We start from the raw sequence: 21,485 nt of genomic DNA, 5'->3' as shown, positions 1-21,485 counted from the left end.
ATAACCGGCTAACCGCTTATCTTTCATGGCTAAATATTCTCTGAGATAACTCAACGATATTCGATAAACTTTGGCTTATTCAAAAATTACAATGGCGAACATTTCGGGTTCGAGGTATGTAATCTTATAGGTTTTATCGGTTACGTCACATCCAGTGTTTTGATGCGCCTAATTATTTCGGAGATGCTTGAATCAATTTCGAAAGACTAAGACTGGTTTGAGAGCTACTGTCAGGATACATGATAAGCCGTCAATACTAATGGTCGAGGATAGAGTTTTATAAATGTTTAATTGACACTGTTTACATGGCAAGAAAAAGCATTATTACACCACTAAGTGAATTAGAAAGAGATTGTTTAAGTGTATTTTTATCGAAAACTAAACTAGTGACAGTCACAATGATCTGGGAATCTATTTAAACTCAAGAAGTGAAGAGATTTTGCAGAATATTCAACCGATAGTTGCATTAAAAATATCAGTAGCATGATTTTACCTCTACATAAGTGCATGGCCTTTGCAAATGGACAATTGAGAAAATTCGCGGAGGTATCGATTTTTTTGTGTAAGCGGATTTTCCCCATATTCCAGTAGTAAGAATTTTGAGCACTGTATGATGAAGCGATGCTTGGGTGCAACGTGCAACACGATTTTGTATACTGTTACATACATTTGTTTCCTTTTTCATGACATTTTGACAGGATAAAATTCAATAGCGATCTATGGGATCGTAAGTCTTTTCATTTGAACCTGAGTTTATGAAAGTCGGTCACGCCATCTCTGAGAAATTCGAGTGACATTATTTGTCACATCATTCGTAACCGAATGTTCGAAGTGAACACACGCGTTTTTTAACAATCGACATCGGTGAGACGAAGGTGCCTATCACAGCAGGGGTTGTAGTATAGGCATTAAATAGAAGTGAAAAAAAGTAGCACCCCCGCAAGTGAGTTCTGTCTGTGCACTGGTTTCGCATCGGTATCGACAGTAGACGCTATTGTGCTATCCTCGGGCAGCAACTGGTAGTACCATATCTCCATTGTTTGCTACCCGTATCGCAGCAAACGAACAATCCGGAGTCAAGGTCACGCTGAGACACAACGAAGGAGTGAAGGAGCAACTTACCTAACAGATTGCAGGGTCATGCTGTTAAATATTTTTTTCAACTTTTTCTATTTATATCATTTCTTTTTCACTTTTGTTTCTTATTACAAGTGCGGGAGACTCTTTTACTCCCGTACTAAAAAATGAATATTGATGACAGTGGGAGTGTCTCGGAGGAAGGCGAAGCTTCAATGAACGAAGAACGTTTAGAAACCGACTCTGAATCCGAGATGCCGCCTTTTCCCCCAACGATACCTCCATCTCCCTCTGAGATATTGACTCCTCGTCAAAAAATTTACCAAGACGATGGCTCGGGGGGTCCGTGGGTGGTATACTTTCGGCCCAAATCCAAGTCTCTCAGAGTCCTGAATATTGCACGGGACCTGACAAAACATTACTCGGCAATAAAATCAATTGACAAGGTTTAGCCAAACATGTTACGCATTGTTGTGTCCGACCGAGATTGCTACCAGCGAGTTGTTCACGAGGGAGTAACGCGTGCACGTCCCGTCTCATGTGGTGGAGATCGACGGTGTAATCCGTGACGAAAGTCTGACGATCGAAGATCTGATGAAGGACGGGGTACTCCGGTTCGAAAACCCCGACCTTCAGCCAGTGAAAATTTTGGAGTGCAATCATTGATGAAATACTTGATCCCCTGCAAAATGTTCTTTTCCTAAATAAACAACAATTGCGTCATGTCAAATTAATCATTGAACTTATTGAAATTGACACATGATCAAACATGATGATGCTTTGTTCAATTTAAAATCGAAAGAATCAATGAGCTTGGCTTGTATGCAACCCCCAGTAGGAGAAGGCATAATATATCATTGTATCGCCAGAATTGACACATATTTCACTGACGGAAATCAGATGAAGATTTTCTGCATACTTTTGAGAGAAAAACAAACAAATCAATTCATTTTATTAACATAAAATAATGAGCTTGTTCCTATGCCGACATTGATTACCATAACACAATTTACCTTTCCTGACATATTCTGCAGATCTGCTTCTTTTTCACATTTTGAAACACTATGCAGGCATCTACTTTTAGCTCTTCAAAAGAAGTACATCGTGTCCACAAATCGCTACCGAATATCATTGAAAGCTGTGAAAGAGAACAGATATAAATAAGCATACTGTTTCCGAAGCTGTGAATCATTTCGAGGATAATTTTTACTTTTATTTATAATCTGACAATTCAGTAACTATTTTCTTCTTGTTTTTGATAGTTCTCAGACATTAAAAAATCTCTCCTAAAGAGCAATTTTCATATCACCTTGCACAGAAGTTTGTTTTTACACTATCCATAAAAGAAAATAACTAAAGTAAGAATATATTGTTAGTTGAAGAAGGTTTTTCTTACTGGGGAGACCGGGAAGGGTTGGCCGAGTTTTGATTTTTTGTACTCATTCTGGTTAGACTTTTTGATAAACGGTTTGCGCTGTCTTGAAAACTGTTAGCTGCACATTTTGTTTTTTGTAGGAACATAAAAAACCTCCTCACTTTTTAGTCTTTTTAACTAGTTTTGATTTCAGACTTAGTTTCGGCAGAATAAGCGAACGTTTTACTGCTCTCGCTGCTAAGTTTTCCTTCGCCAGCGTACACGTTTACGTTTGTTTTTCTTCCTCTTCCAATGCCGCTTTTATTGGGAAATTGGGATTAAATCGGCGTATACGATGTTGATGTTCCTTTGAATCAGTTAGTACACTCGCCTTAGGGAGAGGTTTAATGTCTCCACATGGACCAACATCTGCAGCAAATCCTCCCAGGAACTTTTGATGACAATTGGAACATAAAATGTTAGAATCATCTTTTCAATCACTTTAATTGATTGTGGTTTCTTATTTCTATTCGTTAATCGCTTTAATATTTTTTATAACCTATTTTTCATGAATATTTCTCCTTATAATCATCAATATTAGCATAATATTAAAATCCATTCAAAAAATGCTAAACATTTAACGAATATCGAAGTGCACATTGCTCTACACTAAATATACAAAAAATATAAGTTAGGTTACTCGGGAATAGTTATATAATTTTGTAGAATTTGGAATACCCTTTTCAGTGGCACCATGTTTTTGGGATTGGATGCAAATGTATTCGCGTTACAAATATTACTTTACAAAAATAAAAATTTACTCACCAGCGCCAAAAAAACAGACGTGTTCCTGGCGACCCCACTAAAATCACTACAGATGTCGTCACTGCGGAAAAAATCCGTTCATTATGGTGCCAATATTTTATAGTCATCTCTAATTTCGTTAAGCGGTATTGCTCAAAAGTTTAAGTCCCTATGCAAAATTTGAGCTTAATCGTCGATCATCGATTTTGAAAAATCGCATTGGAGGAATTGCATGAAACGTCGAGATTATTTTTTATATCGGTTTTCTGGGACTTTAAAAAATTTGGAGATTTTTCAAATCGAATATTTTTAAGTCCAAATGTCTAAGAATTACAATCTCGACTCTGAGACTAAGAAAAATTTTTGGGACTTCTGAACTTTCATGTCATTCTAAGACTTTTGGCATCAAAAAATTACGATTTACGATTACTTTACGATTTCGGAAATTTCATGTAACTCATGAATTTTTTTTTTCAACTATCAGGTCTAATTGTAAATACAGAGTAAACCCCTAAAAAATAAATGTACAAGTGAAATGAAATCACAACGTACATTGTACAAAATTGAACCCTTCCGGAAAAGAGGCTGAATATTCCGGGGCATCAGTCATAGTCGGAAACCAAAGGACGAATACAGTATATCAGAGTTAGATTTCAAAATAATGTAATTACTGTGAACCAGATGCTGAGAATTTTATTTCTATCGGCAAGATAGATAGTTTCCAGTGGTTTTGAATAGACAAACCTAACCAAGAACGAGAATTCAATCACTCATGAAATATCTAGTTAAATCTTCTGAAACATTATCGTTTCGCACGAACAGGCCCCGAAGACGTATCGGAATTCCGTCCGAAATTAAATGATTAAGATTTCAAGTGTCATTCAGATTTTCAACACATCCACACACAAAGACCATGATTATTCACTCTCAGAACATATCTGTGGCGATCGGAAATGTGAAGCATTAGTTGATGTAACTCGGAAGAGCCAATCCATTGTAATCGGATTTCCGTTTAATAACAGGGGTGGCGACAAACACTAACAGGTGCATCGAAAGGATTTTCACTGAAGGCAACAGCAGCAGAAACATAACAAACCTAAGTTGGGCGGTCTCGTTGAGATGTTAGCATATGATTGATGCTTCTGACGTGTTTGGACAGTAAATTATAGAAGTCTCTACAACGGCTGCAAGTAGGCGGAGATGATTAATTAAATCGTTGGATTACACTCTGCCGTTTCGCTTGTGATTATTCCGGCATGTCGAGAATAGTGTTTCAGCTAATGAAATTTTTCGTTTTACAGTTAATGGGAAGCTTGGCTGTACTAAATGTGTCCGGAGAACGTTTTAGTTGTAAATCGTTATGCCTCACTCTGGCTATAAAGTAATCTCTTAGGCTAAAAAAATTCAAAAATTCTATATTATTATTTGACAGCATATTTTTTGATATCATAGGGAGTTATATGAAACCTAATTTTTTGAGAAACAAAACATCGAAAAAAAATCAAAATTTAATATTTAAGGGCTATCCTACTGATTACAGTGTAAAGTATAGGTTTCGAGAGATTTGTGGTGGCTGAAACTGCACTGCCGATAGAGTCCGCAGGCTCTTTGATGCGCTTACAAGGACAATGCCAAAAAACACATTAAATGAAATTGTCCAACCGGGAAGCGAAGGTGCACAAACAATCATATGTTTGGCAGGATTCTGCAGATTATAAAATTATCCTACCACTGAGTGCTGCACATGCTGAAACCTAGCTTCGGGTAGACCGAGTACACGAGGAGGTTACAGGTTTGTATGCGAGAGGCTACCGCTTCTGACGGCAGGTCTGCGGCCAACTTAGCTGACGTCGCCTCCACGTTTTTTTGTCGCCGAAACATATTAGTAAGAAGTACTGGAGGAGTAAACTTTTGGCGGAAACTTAATTTAAAAATATCAACAATCGGATCGGGCTTGTCCCGTGATCGAACCTGCTCTCCCTTATTCTAAAAACAAGACGACATCGTTGAAAAGCAGTTCGTACAAAAAGGGATCCATATTACTGCCTTATAAGACTCTCAGTTTTTTGGTAGACGAAAATGACACAAAGGAGCCTAACAGTACTCGGAAGACTCTACTTGATACTCTTGTTATCGGAACAGAGTTCATAGAACACTCTAATACAATTGAAGATTGTACTCATGTAAAACTAATGATGCTAGATTTTTTAATGTTCGCTTTCATACCACGTATATTGCACCATAATATAATGCTCTCGATATCAATCTGTAGAGCTCAACAGTCCACTGGAATTGTTATGATGTGAAGAATTTAAAAGAAGTAAATACGTCATCGAGATCGTTAACGAAAAGTACAATCATTAATTTTCCAAGATGATGTCTATGGGGGACGCCAGTTGTATTGTTGAATCTCAACACTTAATACAAACACATTTTCTAAAACGACCACAGTTTTTTTTCGCTTGCCGTAAGCATAATGTCCCAACAAACGTATAATATGCCTCACAACAAATCAGTGGCATGCCCCACACAACAATGATTCAATATGCCTCTTGAAATGTCGATATAGACGAGAAGTAGATAAAGAAGATATTCTTAGCATCAGAAATCAATTTCATAATCAATTATTTACAATTGGAAACCAATATATTTGATATTCCCAACGCTACATTTTGTTTTAAAAATCGTCATAAATCTTCAAAACAATATATTAACTCGAAGCATACTGTTGAATCGAAGGTGGGGCATAATGTCCGTGGAGTGAATGTTATGAGAAAATTCGTATATCAAAGAAATGGCTTTGTTTCTCTGGATTTTTATACTGTAAATAGAGGCGTTAGCACTGCTAAAAGTTAATTACTAAGTAGCAACCGACCATTAGACGTTTTATACGGTAAAAATGCTAATTTAGTCGAAGCAAAACCTTTCATCGAAAACCTGCCTAATGATATTCTCAGTTTTTTCATATTTTCCAGCACAATGCGTATAATTTGAATACCTATGAAAGGAACGCCCCCCGTTTCGGCCAGCAGGGGCGCTTTATAACACTTTCCTGTAAACCATGATTTGCTAATAAGTGAAGACATATAGCTCATCAAGTTGTGTTATAGCCGAGCGTTTATAGACAAAACCTTACCGATCCAAGGAGATTATGTGTTTTACTGCAGGACAGAGAATCTCCACACCTGGAAAATGTCTGGGTATGAAATATCACATCTAGGAAAGCGGTTGTTTATATTTTCCCTTAAACACAAAATACACCCCCCCCCCCCACTACCCTCCCTCACGTCAACTTAGAACCCTCACTTTTTCACTCCACATTCAAGTGAACTAGTCGGGCGCTATTGCGCCAAAATGGTGGGATATTACTTATCACGTGAATTTATTTGCTGTCTGTTGAGGTACTCCAGAAATACGGTTGTTTTATTTCGTAAATAATACCAAATCATCTTTCCATCATCGTTCAAACTGGTGTCAAATCAGGAGGTGTTCTTATTCTTCACAAAAATCGTTTGCGAGTACGCAAATTACCCAACAGAAGATGACCTTTTATGATCATTTCACACCTTGAAGATGCCTTAACAAAGCTACACACACACGCGGTAATTCTTTTAATTACTCTTCATTCTGTATTCTTTAGACTGTACTCTTCATCTTTAAACCTACATTCATCGAAAAAAAAACTATACACTAAGTATTTATTACTTTTCATTATTTACTCATCATTGTTCATTGTTTACTCATCGTTTCTAACGCATTACTTATCACTTTTTACCTATAACGTACTGCTTTTCTTACACATTTGAATGTTCACTTTACACTCTTTACTGCTTTTATTCGTATGATTCTCTCCTCTTAATTGTTCTGTGTTCTTTACTATTACTGCTTTGTTAAATTCCATTGATTGCTGTATCTTCTGCCTTGAATACGTTATGCTCCTAAGTTATGCTTCCAAGGGTATTGGATTGAATAACAAGCTCATCAAAACAAAAGAAAATTAAACATTCTCTATCTGTCATCTCCTCTGCAAGCTATCAGATCGGCTCACGTAAGCATTTAAATTTCATGTTTGCTAAATAACTTCGATCTTCCTGCCCAGTGGAAAAACATATTCCGAAACAAGAGCCTTGTATATACAGGTACTCATTAATAGCTGGGAGAAAGCAAAACTTACCAGACTGCTCCCTTTCTTCCACTCGAATAATCTAACCATCCAAGCATCTTTTCACAGTCAGCCAACACTGCAATCCCTTTTCGAGATTATATACCCGCACTAATTGATTAAGATCCTATCACAATGAAGAACTTCCGACACACCAGCCACTAGGGACAGGGAATTAACGGAACGTTAATTAGGTTCTCTTTTGCAGGTGGGTCTTATTAAAATGTTACATTAAATCGGCCCAACCCGCATGTGAGTAATCATCCCATCGCTCGAAGAGTCGACGGGTTGTTTATATCAAAAATGATACGATAGAATTTTGTTTAGGGATACTTTCCGTTGTGTCCGGTAATTTGGCTCCTACTCTCTCCGTTTGTTCTAACAAATCACATGATACCCATGGGGACCCGTATGCGTAGTTAATCACTTTCGAATCCCAACGGAGCGAAATTAGAGTAATACCAACGATAATTGTACTCCTCGCTCTAAACGCTGGGAAGAAAACACCAGGGAAAAATCTCTTTAATAGAAATAAAAAATTGAATTGAATGTGGCTCGATGAATTATGAAATATGGTAATACTCAGAGCTTTTTGATGGGGGCATGCAGTGTCCCTAACGAAAATTTCGAAAATATCACCGTGACCTATCTGAGCATTTTTAAGCTCATCATACTCACTAATTCGTAAATGAGTTTGGTCAACAACTAACCAGACCAACAAATCGGAATAATGTTGATACCAGTCTTGATGATATCGTCCCTGTTTTTGCGTCATCTATCATATGGAGGTTGAGATTTTTAACACCCATTATTCTACAACTTACAAAACCAGGATTTCGAAAGAGATTTAGAACCAGAATTCAAAATTTCGTTACTTTTTTGAGTCATCACTTAAGAGGCGGGTGGGGTCTAACACTTTTGAAAAGTCATTTATTATTTTCTTTCTATTTTCTGATAGTAAAACTTTTCAAGAATATTCTGTGAAATTTTGAAGCCTATCAGAACAAAACTCAGCAAGTTATGGACCGTTATCTTTGCCGATTTCATACTACGAAGAAATAAGAGCTACGCACACAGGCCCAAGATTTATACTTCGATTGATTTGAAAACTTGACAAAACATTCTCTAAATGTTTCATTATAACAAAACACAAAAGAAAAAATATGGCTTTTTGAGAATGTTAGAGCCTACGTGCTCCCTTGAGTAATAAATTGTTTCGTTCGATTTTATAGACAATAAACTTTAAACGCGTTTTTCTCAAAAGCAGGTTTTGAAAGTCCGTGTCCATTGTCATTCAAAAACTACTGCACCAACGTTTTCCAGACCCCAACGTTTTCCTTTTCGTTGCTTGTTACTACGGGGAGGTTTTACAGCTACAAAATGGTCGATTTTTTCGTGAAAAATCGTACTTTTGAATTTAAACAACCACCAAAAATTAAAAAAATTTAAAAAAATCAAACAGAAACGTTGGGGTCTAGAAAAACTTCTGCTCTAACTATGTTGCTTTGATTTGTTCTCTTCTGATTAGTCTGCGCTGAGATATAGTGGACACCGCGAATCATGATTGTTTAGAAGCGTCCTCAAAAATGTCTCTTCACCGACTTATTTCTCAACATTTTTCCACGGAAAAATTATAAAATGTTGTTCGAATTAATTGCACATATTTATTATACAAAATATTTGAATTTATTTTGTTGAACGATAGTTCTGAAAAAAATTCGCAAAAATGACGATTTTTTCATCATTTAGACCCTTTATATTGTAAACAAAATTTACTATTTTAAAACAATAAAAACTAAATATAAGCTCAGCTATTATTTTTTACTAAAAAATATTTTTCAACAACGAAAAAAGAAATGGCTTCAACATTTTCTCTTGAAAAGGAGTTCAAAAAATTGTGCACTAGCGTACCCCATAGAGAGAAGTAACAAAAAAAGCAACAGTATGTAAAGTCAAAGACATAACTGGATGTCGTGAAAACGAATAAAACATTCACGCTTTATTCATACTTCCGAATATCAGTTAGTTGATCGATTGTGTGAATTGTGAAAGCACTCCCCTTCCTCACTACTGGAATTTGAAACGATGCATCTACACTAAAGTACGGATAAGTTACATCAAACATTTTGACACACAATTCAATATTACGAAACATTCAGTGTAGTTATTTATGATGAAATAATGGTGGTCCTGAAAAAAAACCTTTTATGAAGGCGTTCGTGATGAAGAGGGGCGAGTTGAGTTCCTATTCCGATGGATACCGTTGACTTCCGTCATGTATTTCCAGGCTGACCAGTTGTACGTGGGTATGATACTGATGTGCTTGGTTAAAGTTAAGCGTCCACAACCGATTACAATCTTCCAGTAAAGAAACATTAAGGGCTGAAGATAGAACGCTAAAGACGTAGGGTTTTTTGCTATTTTCCCGTTTCAATTAAATTTTTCCTGGAAACGGTGATGATTATCGAAAAACCCACCTGACGATGCCTTCGAAATTTAGTTGAGTATATTCTGTGAAATTTTCAGAATGATTCACTGAGGTTACCGCTCGTATTGTAGTTTATTCTGACTGAAGAGCTGCTGAAAGCTGCAACGCTTGGAATAACATACATCTACTTGATCATCGAATATCTCGACTTTGAAAGCTTGTATCATAAATCTACCGTGCCAAAGTCTAGATAATTTAGTTTAGATGCAGTTAGTGCATAAAATCAAATATGATATCGCGATAAAAATAAAGTCTTGTATTTTTCTGTGAAACAAAGTCAGTTTCAATGCATCCACCATTTTCTGGTGGTGTACGGGAAAAGAAGAGGAGAGAAGAGAAATCAAATCTGCTCAACAAGGTTCCTAAACACACAGACGCAAAGGGAATCTAGGGAGTCAGAGAGGAAGATTTAAAAACTATACGCGACCCTCTGTCCTCAGGCCTTTTCGCTGGATTGATCAATGATACAATAGACCTGTGATATAAAAAAGCCGTATATAGTAAAGTGAAGTAAAATTTCGCATAATTCTTTAGAAATATATTAATGATTCTAAAAAAACCGATTTGAAGAATTCTTGAATTAGAAACTGAACCTGCGTTCAAGAACTAAATTCAGAATTTAGAATAGACTCAGAATTCAGTTGCAATTTAGTAACAATTTCGAAACTTAACTAAGTTCTGGAATCTAGTTCCAGTATGCAGAAATGCTCTGAATTCTAAACCTGTATTCTGGAAAACTCTCGTAATACTTTTAACGAATCAGTGAAAATTACGAAAACAGTAATAAAACGCTTGTTACAATAATGAAACAATTCTGAAATATAATTGAAAATATTACTATGAATAAAATTATATAGACGATCGAGTATATTTTAATTGTTTTTATTATTTCGAGCTTTCATATTATTCACTTACTAACCGAAAAGTGTGATTGAGCATATTCATATTGTGCCTCAGATTCTTCAACGATTCAGCAATTATACAGGGTGATTTTTTAAGAGCTTGAGAACTTTTTTAAACAATAAAACGCATAAAATTTGCAAAATCTCATCGGTTCTTTATTTTAAACGTTAGATTGGTACATGACATTTACTTTTTGAAGATAATTTCATTTAAATGTTGACCGCGGCTGCGTCTTAGGTGGTCCATTCGGAAAGTCCAATTTTGGGCAACTTTTTCGAGCATTTCGGCCGGAATAGCCCGAATTTCTTCGGAAATGTTGTCTTCCAAAGCTGGAATAGTTACTGGCTTATTTCTGTAGACTTTAGACTTGACGTAGCCCCACAAAAAATAGTCTAAAGGCGTCAAATCGCATGATCTTGGTGGCCAACTTACCGGTCCATTTCTTGAGATGAATTGTTCTCCGAAGTTTTCCCTCAAAATGGCCATAGAATCGCGAGCTGTGTGGCATGTAGCGCCATCTTGTTGAAACCACATGTCAACCAAGTTCAGTTCTTCCATTTTTGGCAACAAAAAGTTTGTTAGCATCGAACGATAGCGATCGCCATTCACTGTAACGTTGCGTCCAACAGCATCTTTGAAAAAATACGGTCCAATGATTCCACCAGCGTACAAACCACACCAAACAGTGCATTTTTCGGGATGCATGGGCAGTTCTTGAACGGCTTCTGGTTGCTCTTCACTCCAAATGCGGCAATTTTGCTTATTTACGTAGCCATTCAACCAGAAATGAGCCTCATCGCTGAACAAAATTTGTCGAATTTGACACATTTCGAACCGAACACTGATTTTGGTAATAAAATTCAATGATTTGCAAGCGTTGCTCGTTAGTAAGTCTATTCATGATGAAATGTCAAAGCATACTGAGCAAATAATAATGCATGAAAATCATAACCTCAAAAAATCTGAGCAAATACTAATGCATGAAAATCCTAACCTCAAAAAAATCACCTTTTAGTAAGAATGCAGAGAACTAAATTAGTCACCGCTAGATTTTACTTTCCTCTTGTTCGACATATCTGCTCCTTGCTCAAACGATATAATAATAATGAAGCTTCTCACAGTTTCACTTAGTTTCTAATAAATATGTTTGAAAAGAGAAGCAAAGTTCGACAATTTGGTATAAACGAATGCTCCACACTCAAACCTGAAATGTTGCGTTGCTCAGCTTAACAACTCGAACACCTTATACAGTGACAATCGATGGTTTCGTACAACTAGTTTACCGGATGTAATTCCTCGGAGTTTTGTTTAAAAGCCATTGAAACGAGGTAAATAGTTTTATTCGAACCTTGTATAATCCAATTTAAAACCCTGAAGCAGTTTCGACACAAGTTTCGGAACATCCTATCACACAATTAGCCCTAGCTCAGCACGTCCCGCAAAGTTTGTTAATTGTCTGTCTTTCCTTGCTGGACCAATTTTGCTAATACGCAGAGTAAGGTTCCCTTTGGAATCATAATCAGCAGGCAACAACTGACACAGCAGATATCCTTTCGTTTGTTGCTGGGGAACAAAGGCTCTCCGTTTCCGTTGTTGAAGCAAAATCTCGAAGGGATTATTATAACCGTCATAACAAGGGGATTTTTATCTTAAATGAAAAAATCTTTTATTACATTTCGCATCTAATTTTTTCAGGTAAATTTCGGCGGGAGTTCAAGAACGCGCTAGAGAAGTGTCAATGTCTACGCAATCCCCGAGGGCTGGGCGGCCGAGTCGGGGGACACGAAGACCGATCAATGTATCACACGGCAACTCGGATGAATATGAGCCCTAGTACCAGAAGTAACTGCCACATGACCAGTGTAAGGAACATTAGCATTAAGGTATACAGTCTACTTTACCCTATAAACTATTTGTGTTTTTGGTTTTCCGCTTGGTGTCGCAATGTACTGATCTTATACAAGTGTGATGTATAACACAAAATATCATTGCAAGTTTAACATACATTTTAATACCCTAGGCTTTGGATGACGAGCTACAGGGCGCGTACCCCCACTTGGCGGATGGGGGTGGGAGTCAATTTATACTTCATATTTACAAAGTCGGACCACACCGGGATCGATCGCTCGCTTATAAATGTAAAAAATGAAAATATTATATTATCTGAATCGATCACGGAGTGGACAGGACTAATACTGCTTGAAATTGACGATAGGTCATTAGATAATTTCGAGCATTCTTATGCTGGAATTGGTCACCAATTTGAATTATCTTGATCCAGTTGGGATGAATATTAATATATAACATGAACTGGTGAATTTAATTAAAAAAAGATGTCTATTGTTATCAGGAATAAGAGTAAATTGACCACTTATGAACCGTCGAGGAACTTTCAAACCTTTCCGATCCGGCTCGGTATCGGTACTAATGTTTAGAAATTGCAATGACGGCGAAACTGATTGATCAGGTGTGGATACACTCTCAAATCAGGAAAGGTATGAATGTACCTAAATACATATGTCACTTTCAAACTGAAAGTGTGAGATGTGTGTTTCTGGAAGAGAACAGTTCACGTGGACCATTTCATACAATTTCTTTGCGAAATACATGTAGTTCTTGTTCCCTGGATGCGTACTCAACACTAGAAAGCCCAAAACTTCATAGAGACCTAAATTGTTCAAAAGCAGTCAAAATGATTGGATTCTCTCTTCAAGAATAACTAATAGCTAGTGCAGTGTGCCTTAATGCATATATCGTATCACAGAATTTTAAGCAATCCTTCCATTGACAATCTAGTGTTAAATGCGCATCCTTACATTATATAATTCAACAAGCTCACTAACACCAGATTTTATTTTATTTTCTTGACGAGAAACGAGACTGTTGAAATAAAAGATTTCATAACAGTCTCATGAAAATATGTTTCATACTTTTATTAAATAATTTTGGATACTAATTTTGACACCAATTGATTCAGATTGATTCAAGAGGTTCACAAAAGCATGCTTCAGTGTTTATGTCACACAGTCAGCATCATTTTTTCAAACTAGTGCTTGACATTTGCTTTGCCTATTTGTATGAGAACAGTGATGCTAATCTAAAAAAAGCCTTCGCAGTCCACTTAGTGGAATTTTCATATATCTTGAAATAGCACCATAGGGGGGAGTACATGAAATTTTCGAAATCGAAAACAAATTTTTGATACCAAAAGACTTAGAATTGCATGAAACGTCGAGATTTAGTGTCATCTCGAAAAAAAATGTTTTGAAAAAATCGACTTTTTGGGACTTCGAAAAAATATGAAGTCCAGAAAGCTGATTTTTTCAAAAAAAAAAATTTTTTTTTGTGATGGCACTAAATTTCGATGTTTCATGGAGTTTTAAGAGTTTCGGCATCAAAAAAATTTTTCGATTTTGGAAATTTCATATACTCCCCCCTATGGTGCTTTTTCAAGATCGAAAATTGTCAAACCTTTAACACCGGGCAGCACCCCTTACGCATGTCCGATTTAGCTCAAATTTTGCATGAAAGTTTTTTTCGAGGTTCGAAGATCAAATGGCTGTGACTTTTGGTTCCGGAGATATGATTGTATAAGTGACGTAACCAACAAAACACATTGATTTTTACCGCTCTTATATATATATATATATATATATATATATATATATATATATATATATATATATATATATATATATATATATATATATATATATATATATATATATATATATATATAAAGAGCGGGAAAAATCAATGTGTTTTGTTGGTTACGTCACTTATACAATCATATCTCCGGAACCAAAAGTCACAGCCATTTGATCTTCGAACTTGATCAATGGCCCGACAGTAGCTTTCAAACGAGCCCAAGTTTGTTAAAATCGGTTCAGCCATCTCTGAGAAAATTGAGCGACTATGTCCAGCCAGCGACTGGCACCATTAAAGAAGGTGACAAGCGATTATAAATACACTCTCGTACTCAATGCTTGATCGGAGAAATAGGTATAAAGCGAGAGGACTAGTGTCTGATGGACAGAGAAGATGTTTGGATATAAGGTGTCGGTCGGGTGACGGCCAGGATGTAGACCATGTTCGATGTACGTTGCTACTATGTCTGTGAGTTTTAGTGTGGCTAAAGCAAGATCAGAGTGGCGAAATGGTAGCGCGTATGCACGGAATGCATAAGAACGCAGGTTCGAGTCCTGTCTCTGAGCGTATCTTTTTCCAAAAATTCATCTTTTCTGTTAGTTTTTCTTTCACTTGGCTTCTCCAATATATATTTCCGCTCAGTCATTGCAAAAACTGAATGTAAAGTTACTTTACTATTATAAATTTTAAAAATAGGTATAGCATTCGCTTTGAAATACTTTTTCGAGGCCTGAGGACCGAGTGTCATATTCAGCTTCCAATAGATTCAACTCGACGAACTGAGCAAATGTCTGCGTCTGTATGTGTATACAAAATTAAGAGGCGTGTTTCTCAGAGATGGCTGAACCAATTTTGACCTAACTGGTTGCAAATATAAGGTTTACCTGAAAGTATTTACGCTATTGTTTTTGTTTTAAGATTTTACGATTACATTCGAGTTCAGGACAATTTGAAAAAATATTCTATGTAAAAAACATATGAATATTTTTTCAAATTGTCCTGATTATTTAAAAAAAATCCTATTTATTTTAATAAAGCAATCGATGACCAGTCTTTCTAGTCATAATTTTTGATAGAAAAACGTTTATTATTGAAAAAGTTGATTTCGAAAATATCGTTGTTTATGTCAGTTTGTAGCTGTGTATGTATGTGTAAAATAATATGTAGTCGTTTTTTTTTAGTTGGCTGGAGGATTATTACAAACTTAGATATAAATGAATGTTCTCTTGATCCTAATTTTAAGTTTCTTGGCTATATCTGTCATAATAGTACTTCGAATCAAAATATGTTTTAAGACTTAGATTTTACACGATAATAGCTATCCAACAAGCCATATATTGTTGAAATCCGTTCATTTTTAACGGAGATATCGATATTTTTGTGTAAGCAACTTTTCCCCCTATTTCCCTTTATTCTGAGCGCTGTATGATAAAGTTGTATGATTTGGAAGCAAAATGAAACACGATTTTCAATACTGTTGTATGCAATTATTTCTAAGCACCAAAAAACTGTGTACAGCATCCATTTTCATGACGTTTTGCCACGTTTCGATTTTAGCACGGTTCTTTTTTGGTTCGAATGTGAAAAACTTGTTTTAATCCTCCTAGTGGTGTAATGATGCTAATCTCATACCAATCATACTATCATAAACAATATTACGCATTCAGTGATGGTATAAATTTTTTAACACACTTTACCCTATATTTGCGAATCCGGAAGTAGGATCTGAATGGAATTCAGAAATTCTTATGGGACCACAGGACCTTTCATTTGAACCTAAGTTGAAAATCGATCGCGCTTTCTATTAGAAAAGTTAGAACACATATTTCCATTTTTTGCACATTCTACCCCAAAACTCCGGAAACGGAAGTCAAATCCCAATAAAATTCAGGAATTTTGTATGGAACCTAAAGAGCTTTCATTTGAATATAAGTTTGTGAAAATCGGTTTAGCCATCTTCAAAAAATATTGATGCACTTATTTTTCCGATTTTTTGCATATTTTACCACATAATTCCGGAACCGGAAGTCGGATACAAATAATATTCAGGAATTGTGTATGGGACTACAAGACCTTTCATATAAATCTAAGTTTGTGGAAATCGGTCTAGCCATCTCCGAGAAAAGTTAGTGCAAAAACCATAACATACACACATACACACACATACACACATACACACACATACACACATACACACTCACACACACATTCCGTACTCGACGAACTGAGTCGAATGGTATATGAAACTCGGGCCTCGGTCCAAAAGTCGGTTTTCACAGTGATTGCATAACCATTCTATATGAGAAAGGCAAAAAAGAATTTAAAAGATGGTAGTGTTTTTGAATTCAAAACAATTCCATTTTTATATTGATTTAAAATGCCTACAGCAATAATTGATGGTAGAAAGTAGCACACATATACCAACAAAATCAGTTCGTCGAGATCAATAAATGTGTTTGACGAATAATTGCACTCAATTTTCTCGGAGATGGCTAAACCGATTTCTAAAAACTTAGATTCATATAAAAAGTCCTATGCTTCCATACAACGTTTTTGAATTTCATTTAGATCCAACTTCTGGCACCGGAGCAGCAAGATGATATGTGTAACGAAACTAAATTAATGTCTCTTATTCTTTTCATAGATGGCTGAACCGATTTCCTCCATCTAATATTTTAAAAAATGGTTTCAAGATCCTAGAAAACTTTTTGTTTTTCTAATACGATCCGACTTCCGGTTCAAGGGATACAGATTGATGATACAGGGTTTATCGGAATTGCAGACTTCGATAGTCGATGACCAAATAAACTTATTTCAGATTTAACAGTATTCGGTTTTCGATCCCGGAAGGCACCCAAAAATTTACATTGATCATGGTTTTAAATCTGATTTTCGATTCAACGGATGTCTATTTTATAGTACTACATGTCTACATGATCTACGTGTCGTGTAAATTATTTTCTTATTTTTTCTGTGTAGGGAACGCCAGGAAGCCAGCATAGTGTCATGGATTTTTATTAGGCAAAGTAAGACATAACTTGGTATTATTTGAAAATTCAATCATGTAAAATTGAAATTGAAATTGCCTCAAATAAGCTATTCAAATCGAAAAATTTTCCTTTAAACAAGTTGAATTATATAACTAATCGAACCGTGTTGTAATTGTTCTAAACCTGACTACTTATCTATATACCTATATCTTTAGCTTTGGTTTCCCTTGATTGCTTTACTATATCGTTTCAATCCACATTAAGCTAACGACTATTGTGTGTGTTCGAAGTCCTAATGTATTGTGATTTCAGCCTTTGTGTAAAAAAACATTTGGAGAACTTATTTGATTAAATGAGTCTCACATACAAATTTAAGCTTCGCTTCCAATCGCTCCTGACAAATCTTTGCTCATATTTTTCACATGCTCAAAAATTATTCCAGAACACTCAGCAAACATCATTCAACGGAAGTCGCCATCTGCACAACCGGAACTGTATCAACCATGCGGGCAGCTTAACCACACAGCGGACCTCCCCGGTTTCAACGGAAGAACATCTAGCCCTCACTAAGAACGTGGATGGTTATGAGCAGTCCGTTGGAACATCGATTGCCAACCCCATCCCTACCAACAACAACGGTAGTGGTGAGCCTACAAAAATTACGACTGATAATTACACGAACAACAATAACACAATCGGCAACAGTAACAATCTTCATAATTATCATCAACAGCACGAAAATGGTTCGACAAATGAAAGCACCACGAGTCCCTCCCCAATCATGACTGTAAACAGATCGAGTACCAGTCAGATTGATGGCACTTGACCAGCAAAACTGACCGTTTCCTGGAAAAAGAACCGTTCGAATGAGGCTGGGGGGTCCTCAGGAATGCAGTTAAATTAATTTATTGTTTAGCTGATTATTTCAGATCAGATTATTTAAAATGGAAAATTTTTTTATGAACTTTGACTAAACTGATTTCCAACTGGTTTCTATTACTGTTCATAGAGTAATAATGTAATTTGATTTTCTACTCCAACGTTGGAAATATTTCGACCAGATTTTTACCGGTAAAAAAAACGCACAATGCAAAATCTTCGACTTAGGCAATCCCATTTCAGTAGGAGTGTTAACCACCCCCCCTGGAAGATTTTTCAACATTAAGTTACATTAACAATAGAGTACTTAGTATATAAAACCGCAAATTACTTTACAATTCCTACTTTGTTCACAGAACTTGTTTACATTGTCAATAATGTGTCTGACCTTTTGAAGACACACCCTCCCCCTCCCCTTTTGAACCCCCCTTGACACCCCCTCCCTTTTGAACCCCTCTTGAATGACTCCTACGCACGAGCCTGTTTTGGATTCTTTAATAATTGCGAAATTCCAATCCACTTTGTACCGAGATACGATTTAATCCTTTTGTCATTAGCTTAAGAAGGATTATTGTTTTGACGATCGTTTTGTTTCAATAGCTTTAATGTATTTTCATACAGTAATAAACTGTAAAAAATATTCACAAGATACAATGAGACAGATTCCAGATAATGAATCTCTGTCATCAAGTAGACCCACGCTATAGAACTTGTATAATACAAACTATCCTTGGAACAAGAAAAAAACAAATATCTATTTGTAATCAGCCAACACTACACTTAGCTATAGCTCTGTACTCTGTGAAATGGGTGTAATAATGCCAAACTAAAAAAAACACAAAGGCAAATCCAACCGACACAACTATTTCAGACAGGCAAGCCCTTCTGACCTACAGGCACTATGAAAAAGAATCTATAGAAAGGAAACAGAAAAATGGTTACATTTTCCATGACGGTTGAATCACTTGACTTATTCTGAAATTCTGTTGAAATGTATCCGGACATTCTGTAACAAAGCCAGCATGTTCAGCTAGGGTAAAATTCTCTGTAAATAGTGTAAATCTACCACAATTGAATAGGTAACCGTTAGAGTAAGATTTCTGCTTCCACATTTCTCCCTCCATAATTAGATCGAGCTGAGTGTGATCCAGTAATAGCAAAGCCGCGATTTGAAACGTGACTTCTTCGTTAAGTGAATATAAATCTACTATGTTATGATTCTGTAAGACAAAATATATTGCCACTGATTTTATACAACGAAAACAATCCCATAATCGAAACAAAATATTGAATAACTAAATTTTCTGGTGTACTTTATATGTTTGTTTATTAGAATCATGGAAAACATGACTGTGATGGAAAAACAACAAATATATAAATTTTTCAGTGAAACTATCTCTAATTCGGATGTTACCAATGTTACAGAAATAATGTACATTTGATTATAGATTAGATTTTCTAATCAAACATAAAATTCAATTCGATCAATAAGACTCTTAACTGTAACATAGAAATTTTTAAAATTGGTGTAAAATGTTTCTTGCGAAAGATGTTTTACTTCGTAGTTTATTCTATTACTGGACCTCTGTATATAAGTTTGATACTACAATAAGAGATGTATGTATGTGTGTATGTATGTTTGGATATATGTACGTATGTATATATGAACGGCTAAATGTAAAAGTCGAATAAGTGCAACTTATTTTTAGTGCAGAAACCGAACAAAAACTTAACCGGTTCTTCCAAAACAAATACTTTCATTTGGATTTTGTATTCAAAAATACTTAAATGATTTTTTCAAACTGATTATTTGTAGTTATCTAATTTGTAATTATGTAATTGTGCAAATATATATATATATATATATATATATATATATATATATATATATATATATATATATATATATATATATATATATATATATATATATATATATATATATATATATATATATATATATATATATATATATATATATATATATATATATATATATATATATATATATATATATATATATGAATCGATAATGCCTAATCATATTATCATTAATAATTTTAATGAGTAAACACTAATGGAAAATGATGAGCTTTAAAAGTATTGTACAGTCAACAATCGAGAAATGATCTACGAACAAAGAGAACCAAATTGTTACCATTATGTTGTGTTTTAAGAAAGGACTATGCTTAGATAAAAACAAATCACATTCGTATTTACATTAATCTAAATATTGTAGTTATATAAAATTGACATTTGTGACACTATGATCTGTTAATCAAACAACTTGTGATTTAATTAAAAAATGATTTTCAATAACAAAAACGTGTTTTAATCCACCTAGTGGTGTGAAAGAACCTTTTATTCTCAGAAATGTCATCGAGAGAAATTCGCGCTCGCACTTGTGTCGATTCTATGTTAAATGAGCCATGCCGGGTTTTTGTTGTTGCGATGATATCCGTTTCTCTTTGATGGCACTGATTCAATCGTGTGAAGAGTTGCCAGTGAGCGTTCTTTGATACGATAAAAGCCATCCTTGCCTATCAGAACAGAGTTGACTTATCTCATCTTCATGCTAATTCTGGAGTTAACAATTTGCAATCATTATGCGACCAAAAGCATATATAATAACTGTGTCAAAGATGATAGTTTACTGTTTGCCTTTACTTCCTAGGGAAACATTGTCTAGTTGCACTAAATATTTATAATTTAAAAAATGTACCAGCACAATCTTCGGCTCGTCAGTGCTTCAAACAGTTCAAAATGAACTGCCGTTTCGCGCCTAGCAGTTCAATTTATATCGCTAAGCAGACGCAAAATTTGCACTATTTATGCTGAAGGTGAAACGCGTATAAGTTGTGTCTATAAAAATGTCTGTGAATACTCCACACAAGGGTTTTGAAATATTGCAACCTAGTATGAGAATCATCAAGTCGAATCATCGATTCGATTTTCTGCGATAATTGTCAACTTGCGATTCTCTCTTGGGAAATTCCACACAGCAACGATCATTATCAGACTGTAAATGTTTTTTAAGGGCGTGAAATACTTAGAGTATGAAGTGGAGCGAAGGAATGTAGAAAAATTCTCTCGCGGTTCATGCATTGAGAAACTCGAGTTCTTGTAGCATCTTCTACCGGATTGAAAATGTTGTATACAATATAGATAGCAATATAGCAG

At 35.5% G+C, this 21,485-nt stretch overlaps 1 protein-coding gene across 5 annotated transcripts in view; it reads left to right on the top strand.

Annotated features, from left to right (window-relative positions):
- Nucleotides 1-20,144, top strand: part of LOC131439058 (orexin receptor type 2-like) — a 335,326-nt gene extending 315,182 nt beyond the window's left edge. For 4 of the 5 annotated variants that reach the window (XM_058609588.1, XM_058609590.1, XM_058609591.1 and 1 more), the window contains 2 exons: nt 12,484-12,671; nt 17,869-20,144. In XM_058609588.1, coding sequence (XP_058465571.1) covers nt 12,484-12,671; nt 17,869-18,252 — 572 coding nt within the window. In that variant the 3' untranslated portion in view covers nt 18,253-20,144. The remainder of the gene's footprint in view (nt 1-12,483; nt 12,672-17,868) is intronic. The other variant, XM_058609592.1, reaches the window with a different exon arrangement.
- Nucleotides 20,145-21,485: the final 1,341 nt, after the last annotated feature.

Source organism: Malaya genurostris, chromosome 3, assembly GCF_030247185.1.
Source record: "Malaya genurostris strain Urasoe2022 chromosome 3, Malgen_1.1, whole genome shotgun sequence".
Lineage (NCBI taxonomy): Eukaryota > Metazoa > Arthropoda > Insecta > Diptera > Culicidae > Malaya > Malaya genurostris.
The sequence above is the reverse complement of the archived record's forward strand: the minus strand, read 5'-3'. Positions and strand labels throughout refer to the sequence as shown.